General features: G+C 50.4%; 1 protein-coding gene across 11 annotated transcripts in view; it reads left to right on the top strand.

The window, feature by feature from the left end:
* Positions 1-229: 229 nt before the first annotated feature.
* Positions 230-8449, top strand: part of Fam118a (family with sequence similarity 118 member A) — a 28243-nt gene continuing 20023 nt past the window's right edge. For 2 of the 11 annotated variants that reach the window (XM_050130156.1, XM_050130179.1), the window contains exons 1-2: positions 249-386; positions 7948-8074. Coding sequence is in view for 2 of the 11 variants with exons in the window: in XM_050130121.1 (XP_049986078.1) it covers positions 270-386 (117 nt within the window). In the remaining 9 variants the exon portion in view is untranslated. Of the gene's footprint in view, positions 387-595; positions 851-3569; positions 3782-5667; positions 7764-7901; positions 8075-8449 lie in introns of those variants that run through there. The other 9 variants (XM_050130163.1, XM_050130139.1, XM_050130171.1 and 6 more) reach the window with 9 other exon arrangements.

Below are 8449 nucleotides of genomic sequence, written 5' to 3'. Positions count from 1 at the left end.
AATCTGAGGATGCAAAGCAGTGTAGGGGAGCCCAGCCACAAGCTCGTCAGTCATTTAGTCCCCGCTCTCCCAGTACACGACTGCGCAGACCGCCCGGTGGCAGCCTCTCTGGGGGCGGGGGCGTACTATGGTCCCGCCCCCTCCGGGCGGGGCTTCCCTTTGCCGCGGGGCCGTTGATTTCAGGGCGGAACGTTCGCGCGGAGAGTGCGCGCGCGCGGGGGGAAGGCATTGAGGGGACGCTGCGGGTTCGGCACGGCAGGCTCCGCGTGATGCGCGCGCAGCGCCATCCGGCGCACCGCCCGGCGGCTCCACCCAGCCCAGGGGCGCGGCCTGGGTGGGAGGTGGCAAGAGCGCGAGCGACACTTGGCTACTCCGCTGCGCGGCAGGTGAGGCGGCGGGTCGGGGCCGGGTGTCAGCACTCTGTGTCTTCCCAACCCTCAGGACCCGCCCTGAGCGCTCGGGACCCTAGTTCTCTCTGATGTCCTGGGGACCCCTACCTCCGGCATCCCCTGGGACTGCCCGGGTCCGCGGCCACCTATAGACTGGACCACCTTTTAATCCCGGGACCCCCTGACCCTCCAGTTTTCCCCTAGACTCATCACACGGATGACCTCGGCGTCTTCAAGGCCTGAGACCCTGCCACCTTCTGCTCCACGTGCCCAACCGAGTCCCCTCTGGCCCCAGCCCCAAACCTCCTCGGGGGTCTCCCCGGCTGGTGAACTCCCCAACCTTTCTTGGGTGGAGGCCTTCAGGACCATCTCTCCCCAGCGTCCTTCCTGGGATCTTCTACCTCCTGCTCTCTAATTTGAGGTTCACAGACCCTTGCAGCTTCTCCTAGAGTGTCGTTGAGGTTTGTGATTTGTTAACAGGAATAAAAGTAGCAACATGCGACAGGTCAGCAGAGGGCCGTGTATAACCAAAGAGGAGGTGAGATGTGCTCCCCGTGCGGTGGAGGCCAGTGTGGAACCGGGCTTTAACTCGTGAGACCCATATGGTAGAGAGGCATCACTGGGAGTGAAGGAGTTGGGGAGACGAAGGCTCTTTTAGGTTGTGTCCTCAGTGCGCGGTAGTTTCTGTTACCACACACAGCCCACCAAACCAGTCCAAGAGAACAAGGCTTCATTATGGTGGCCTAGTTGCTAGGAAGGTGGCAACCTGGAGGACCATCCTGGGATCTTGATTTAGGGGCAGCTTCCATAGGACATGCAAGTCTGTGGCTGTCTTCCTCGAGGTGGAGGTTTGGGGCCAAATGGTACATGTGTCATCCTTTTCAGTCCTGGAACTCTCTAGAACAAAGATTACCATTTCCTCAGGCTAATGCAAGATGTGGCTGTCTTCCCCGAGGTGGAGGTTTGGGACCAAATGGTACACGCGTTATCCTTTTCAGTCCTAGAACTCTCTAGAACAAAGATTACCATTTCCTCAGGCTATTGTCATTGATCAACAGGTCTGGACTTGCGAAACAGTGGACAGTCTGGTGCCCTGAAGCACTGCTACAAAAAAGAATGTACTTGATCTGATGCTTGTGAAAGACAAGGGTCAGACCTTGTTAAAAAGGGAGTGGGGTGCCCTATGTGATCCAGTGTGCTTGGTGCTGGAGGCAGAGGGCACAGCCCCAGCTGGTAAGGCTGGGAGGTGGGGATCATTGCCCAAGCTGTGTGGTACATGGTACTTATATGGTGCAATGACCTTAAAGGAAGCTGAGGTGGGATTCTTTTTTTTTTTTTTTTTTTTTTTGGTTGGTTTTTCAAGACAGGGTTTCTCTGTAGCTTTGAAGCCTGTCCTGGAACTAGCTCTTGTAGACCAGACTGGCCTCGAACTCAGAGATCAGCTTGCCTCTTCCTCCCGAGTGCTGGGATTAAAGGTGTGTGCCACCACCGCCCGGCCAGGGATGGAATTCTTGAGAATAGACTTTGGTGAAGGGAAGGGATGTGAGAAGTGAAAGAGAAGCAGACTCTCAGAGGCTGAGAAGTTGTTGAGGGTCATTTCGGGCAAAGCGACAGAAAGGATGAAAAGTCAGAGAGATAGACCCAGCACACCAGATTTTAGAGCCTTGAGGAGTGGGGGGCAGAGCTTCGTCCTTGAACTGATGATAAACAGAACCTGGCATTGAGCTTCCTGTGCTGAGCAGAGGCCTGGGTGGTTTAGGGGAACAGGAGGCCATTAAAAGGCTTATGGAGGAGTAGAGTAGCTTGTATGTTTTTTTTGTTTTTGGTGTGTGTTGGCAGCAAGGGACATCACAAAGTCAGACAGAATGCAACAGAACTCAGATGAGAACTTTCCTGGGGAGGAGGGATACAGAGATGGCCTCTGAGCAAGAGTGCAAGAAAGACTGTTGTGGAATATTCTTTTGTACTGTGTGAAAATGCATCACTGTGATTGGTTTAAAGTAGCTTGGTTTAATGTAGCTTGTATGTTTTTGTTTTTGTGTGTGTGTGTGTGTGTGTGAGTGTGTGTGTAGCAGGGTGGAGGGCAGGGGACAGCACAAACGTCTGTGTGCACGTGGAGGCCAGATGACAATCTTGGGCGTCGTTCCTCAGGTGCTGCCGCCGGCATTATTTGGAGGCAGGGTCTCTCACTGGCCTAGAATTTATCAATTAGGCAAGGCTGGCTGGTTGAGCTCCAAGGACCTGCCAGTCTCTGTCGTCCCAGCAGTGGATCACTAGTGTACACCAGCGCTTTTTTAAAAGTTGTGGCAAGGATCAAACTCAGGCCTTATGTTTACAGGCCCAATGACTGACTGATGGAGCCATCTCCCTAGTCCTGGCTTACATATTTTCCCAATGGTCACTTTTGTTGTTGCAGAGACTTGCTTGTAGGAAGTGAGACAGACCCAGGTGGTGTGGTTCAAAGTTCTTTAGGGCTTAACTAAGCTTCTGAAAACCCGGGCCCAGGACCGGGGCACTGGCGTGAGAACTTCTTGGGTGAGATTCGATCTGTTTGCTCTTAGGTCATAGCACCATAGTGCCTCTCTATGTCTGTTACCCGCATAGGAGACATGCTTCCAACGGGGATGAGGGCCTAATTCTTAGAGGACAGCTGGGGACCCTTGAAGGAAATGGAAAGGTGCTGAAGGGGACACACGTGGATGTGTCAGCGTTGTCCTCCGAGGGACTGGAGGGGCTGAAGCTGTAAAATCAGGATCCAGACGAGCGCTTTAAGGCAGGGACACAGTGTAGACTGTGGGTTTAGAGATCATGAAGAACAGGGGACGAAGCCTGGACTTGGGAGACGGAGAGGGAACTGGAGATAACCCGGTGCAGGGGGATTTTCTGTGGTAGAGTAATCGGACACCAGCCACACAAGGCTGGCAGTCACTTAGAGTACGCCTACAGTAACAGGACTGGATTTTAATGGATTAAATCTAGGGGTCGTGCGAAGAGTGCGCTGTAAGTCGCTCTAGTGTTGTCCCATGGAATGCCTCTGGCTACCTGGGAGGTGCACACACATCCTCTTTCACTGTCCAGGAACGGACTTAGGGCTGTGTAAGCTGTAGGCAGCACAGCACACCTATATTGACTGGGGCTTTCTGGGTTGCTTTCCTTTCCCCATAGCCTGAAGCCTGGAGCCTTCTGCCTGGAAAAGTGGCCACACCTCTTCTCCTTTAGCCCTCCTTATCAGTTCTGCTAAGGTTACTGCAGGCAGCTGTGTGACAGCAGTGTCTACGCTAGCTGGCTGGCTGTGCGTGTCTGTTCCTCCCAACTTCCCTGATGCCCTGTTTCTGGGGAATGACTGAAGGCCAGCCAGCAAGCTAAACAGAGCAGCCAACCCAGGAGCCCAGGTATGGGAATGAACATGACAGGGAGTCTTGGGGTTGCAGAGGTGCAGACAGTGCCTGGGATAGTCATAGGAGTCTGGGGTGCCAGCCAGGAGCGAGTTACTGCTGTCCCCAATGCCTGGGGAGATGTTGGCCAAATTATTAGAGGCTCAGCTTTCACCTCAGAAAAATGAGGCATTTGGCATTATATAAACCTTAAGATCCCTCCAGCTCTAAAATTTTGTGATTTTTAAGTTGCTTCTGCATCTTCCTGGGGTGGGGGGGTGGGGGTCATTCGGGCTCTGTTTGGGTGTTTTACCATTACTGACTTACTAAGTTAATACAAACAGTGGTGTTATGGGATGTGTCACCTCTGATGGGCAGACTAAAGCAGTGCTGTGGGAGGCGGGTTCCTGGGAAAGCATCCGTGTATTATTTGTCCTCCTAGCACTCTGGTGTTAGGATGAGCAAGACTGCAGCTTGGTGGATTGGACTCAGTGTGAGTCGTGCAGGAAAGAGCTGTTGGCACTGAAAGATGGAATGAGATTATGCATGCAGAGTGCTTCGTGTTTTGCCCTCAAAGCAGCAATAATCGATTTTTTTTTTGGACATGCTCTCAAGTCCAAACTTGCCTTAAACTTAATATATAGCTAAGGATCACTTCCAACTCTAATCTCTAAAGTTTTGGGACTGCAGCTGTGTGCCAGCGTGTCTGGATAATGCTGTCCTCAGAAGGAACTGTGATCTTAAGCATTTTGGTTTTGGTACTGGTGGGATTTTTGCTTTTTCTTTATTAGAATTTATTCATTATGATGTGTGTGTGTGATACGTGTGAGTGCACGTGGCACAGCAAGTGCGGAAGTGAGTGGACAACCTTGTGGAATCATTTCTCGCACCCACCTGTTTTGGGGGGTGAGTCAGGGTTTCTCTGTTATGCAGCTATTTCTTAATTTGGGCTCAAATATGTAAGCAGCTTGGGAGCACTGCTTTCAAGGTGCCAGTTAGCACATTTTTGTTTTGTTTTGAGAAAGTGTCTACAGGGCCCTGGAACTCATGGAGATCACCAGGTTGGCCTTGAACTCACAGAGATCCGTCTACCTCTGCAGCCCAAGTGCTGAGATCAAAGGCTACTGCCCAGCTGTAGGTGGATTTTCTGTTGTTACTTCTTTTAACGGTTGGTCTTGTGCTCAAGGTCAGGGTTTGTGTCTCCTGTCAGTTGTTTTAAAGTGTGTGTTTGTGTTCCCCAGAGGCCTGGGGAAGGTGTCAGATGTCACTCTCTGCCTTATTCCTTATAAAATGGCTCTCACTGAATCAAGTTCCAGGAATCTTCCAGGCTCTGCCCCCCTACAAAGGTGGGTGCTGGAGGTCCTGGTTCTTGTGCAGCAAGTAATTTTACCTACTGAGCCGTCCCCCCAGCCCCATTGTTTCTGTTTTAGGGTCTCACTTTGTAGCTTAGGCTGACCTGGAATTCACAATGTGGACCAGGGTGGCCTTAATTTAAACTTTTGATATCTTTCTTCTGCTTAAGCTTCCTGGTTGCTAGAATTGCAGGCATGAGCAACCATGCTTGGCTGTCTTTGTGCGGGGGAGGGGATGAGGGTTGAAGGGGTGTTGAGGTCATCTCATGCTGTATGCCTAGACTGGCCTTTTACTTGGCAGATGGCCACAAGTGCCTGCTGCGTAGCTGCTCAGGTCTTGGTGTAGTGAATACACCAAGTGGCAGAGACCAGCTTCCTCTTCTCTTGCTTTTTTGAGATTAGGGCCTGCTATGTCGCCTGGGCTGCCCTGGAACTCATTGTGTAGATAAGTGATTATCTTAAACTTGTTTTGTTTGTTTGTTTGTTTTTTGAGACAGGGTTTCTCTGTGGTTTTGGAGCCTGTCCTGGAACTAGCTCTTGTAGACCAGGCTGGGAACTCACAGAGATCCGCCTGCCTCTGCCTCCCAAGAGCTAGGATTAAAGGAATGGCCACCATGCTCCATGTTAACCTTCTCTGAGGACCTTCAGGCTTTGGGTCTATGGTGGTTTGAATAAAAATGGCCCCTGCAGGCTCATATATTTAATGGCTAGACACCAGGGAGCTGCACCATTTGAGAAAGACTGGGAAGTGTGGTCTTGTTCTTGGGCCTTCAGAAGAGAGCTCATTGCTGGCCACACTAATCTTGTCTGACTGTAAGTGGTCCTTTTCTTGTGTCACGTTTGTTACAGACTGCAGATGAGTTACAGGTCTGCGCTTGGCTGTGGTGCTGGGGATGGGAGGCAGGGAAAGCATCATGGATGCTAGGTAGCTCTACCACTGAACTACCTCTCTCGCCATGTAAGGGTCTGTCCTCAGAGGCAATACTGCCCGCTCAGTGTTTAAATGTGATGCCTGCCCTCCCTGCTGGGGGAAAGGGGTAGGTTTTGAGTATCTGTTAACCTTCCCTTTGGTGTGATGGAATTGTGCAGCCATAGGCTGCACATCTTCCTGCAGGACTGTGTCTGTGTGAGATGCTAGAATCTAGGGCTTTGAGCCTAGTGGGCAAGCCTTGATTACTGAGCTGTAACTTCCTGCATCTTTGTACTTAAAGCCTGTAGAATGCTTGTTTGGTGTAGCACTGGCTGGCCACAAACTCACAGAGATCCACCTTCCTCTGCCTCCTGAGTGCCGAAGCTTGCACAGACTTGGACTTAATTTATTTGTTATGGCACTTTTAATGTAGCCCCCACCCCCACCTCGCCTTATGGGCACTCTCATGACGACTCTGACTTGTTCATTCTCCTCTCTGATCTTTGTGAGTGTAGAACCTTGGTGGTAGCCAGCGTTTAAAATAAGGCTGCTTGTATAACCTGGGCTAGGCCTGGCTCAGCAAAGCTCCACCAGCCATACTGGGTAGCTCACACAGTGCTCTTGGACCTGAATGGTTCATGGTAGCCTTGCTCCTCAGCTGGGTGGCACTCATTCTCCCAGGAGGCTGGTCCGGCTTTCCAGGGTTGAGTTGCAGAGGACAGGCTGCACAGTGCTTGTCAGACTTTCATTTGTATCCCATTTGGTGGTGTGCAGGTAGCCAAAGAAATCACAATGCTTCGACCAGAGTCGTGTAGGGTGTGGCTAAGTGGAGACTTGATGGGAATTGTCAGTGGTCCACCATGGTGGGTCGGAGGTGGGTTCCTCATCACAGCTGTATGAAGATGACCAGTTCCTCTTCTCTAGCCTGTCATCTTTTGGACTCTGATGAACATTGTAAAAAACTAAATGTTTTAAAATTTTATGTATTTTACTTAATGTGTATGTGTGTCGGTGTGGGAGTATATGCGTATGAGGCAGGTGCCTGTGGAGGTAAGGTGTTAGAGCCACTGGAGCTGGAGATTCCTGTGAGCCACCTGGCGTAGGTGCAGGACCAACATCTGTAAGAACAGTGTATGCTCTTCAGCACTGAGCCATATCTCAGCCTTTCTAATAGATGATGAACACATATTTAATGCTGGATGCCAAGGAATAAAATTTAAAAAAAAAAAATCAAGGCAGTTTAGCTACTACAGAATTCATTTGCGTAAAATAGCTGTGATTTCTTTACAAAACATTCTGCTGAGACTTTGCTGAAGGTTTTAGATTAAAAAAGGACAGTAACTGCTTCTAAGAGTCTGCTTTGGACCTGATTTTACACTTAGAAAACATTGGTAGGTTTTTATGAAAAAAAAAAAAAATGGGTTGCTATGATGACTTGGCTTTGAGACTGCAAACTAGTGACGACACGGTCACCTAGGAAACTGAAAGCTGCAGCATCCGAGAGGCCTCCGAAGGGTTTTGTTGCTGTTGTCTGGAATGTGATTGGCTTAGAGGAGTGGCCGTTGAGGAGGGAAAGGAACACCAGAGGTAGAATGGCCTCCAGAAACTTCTAGGCACAGATCAAGCTGGGCAAATCTCCCGCTTGGGCCTTGGTCTAAAAACAAAGGGGAGATTTTGGGCACTCTGGATATTAGGAGTTTGGCGCTGATCTTTTGGCTGCTGAAAAACAGGAAATGAGGTAATGTCTTAAAGCATGTAGTGTTTATAAAGAACTGTAAATGTCTAAATATGGGCAGCTATGCAGTTTATCACTGTGCGGTTCCTGTACTGAGTCTAAGTGTTGTGTGCGTCCCCTGCTGGTTGCTTTCATCCCTAGAGGCCCACAGCAGCCTAAAAGCCCAGAAGCCCCTCTCCCTGTCCAGGTGGGACTCCCTGTGAGACTGTGCACGTGCCGACTGCAGAGACCTCTCCAGACCACCTAACTCAGACCGAGACAGAGCCGAGCAGGAGCCAGCCACAGTGTGCCTGCCCAGAGCAGAGTTCTCTCCTGTGAGTGTCTCGTTCTCTCGGAGAACTGAAATCATTTGTTTTTGTGATTTTTACTTTGCTTTGCTGAGGTCTGGGTGAATGTGTTTGGATGTTAACTGTGATACCTACGGTGGATGAGAACAAAAGCAGTTGAACAGTAGGAAGGAGCTAGAGAGTTTTCAAGTTCATGCTGTGCTGTTTCTAAGGCATGCTGGCTGCTTGTGCCTGTTTGAGGTCAGCTGTAAACTGCTGGGTAGAGGTGGTCCCCCAGGCAGGAGACATAACCACTCTGAAGACACCTTATTTTGTGCCCTTGAGTGAGTCTGCTTCTGTTAACTTCAAACAGGAAGTGCAGCAGCATCTCAGTGTGCCGTCTTTCAGGCACCTTCCCCCCCC

This window comes from Alexandromys fortis, unplaced genomic scaffold (genome assembly GCF_014885135.2).
Source record: "Alexandromys fortis isolate MF-2015 unplaced genomic scaffold, M_Fortis_MF-2015_v1.1 scaffold_28, whole genome shotgun sequence".
NCBI lineage: Eukaryota > Metazoa > Chordata > Mammalia > Rodentia > Cricetidae > Alexandromys > Alexandromys fortis.
Note: the sequence above shows the minus strand (reverse complement) of the source record. Positions and strands in the feature narration are given on the sequence as shown.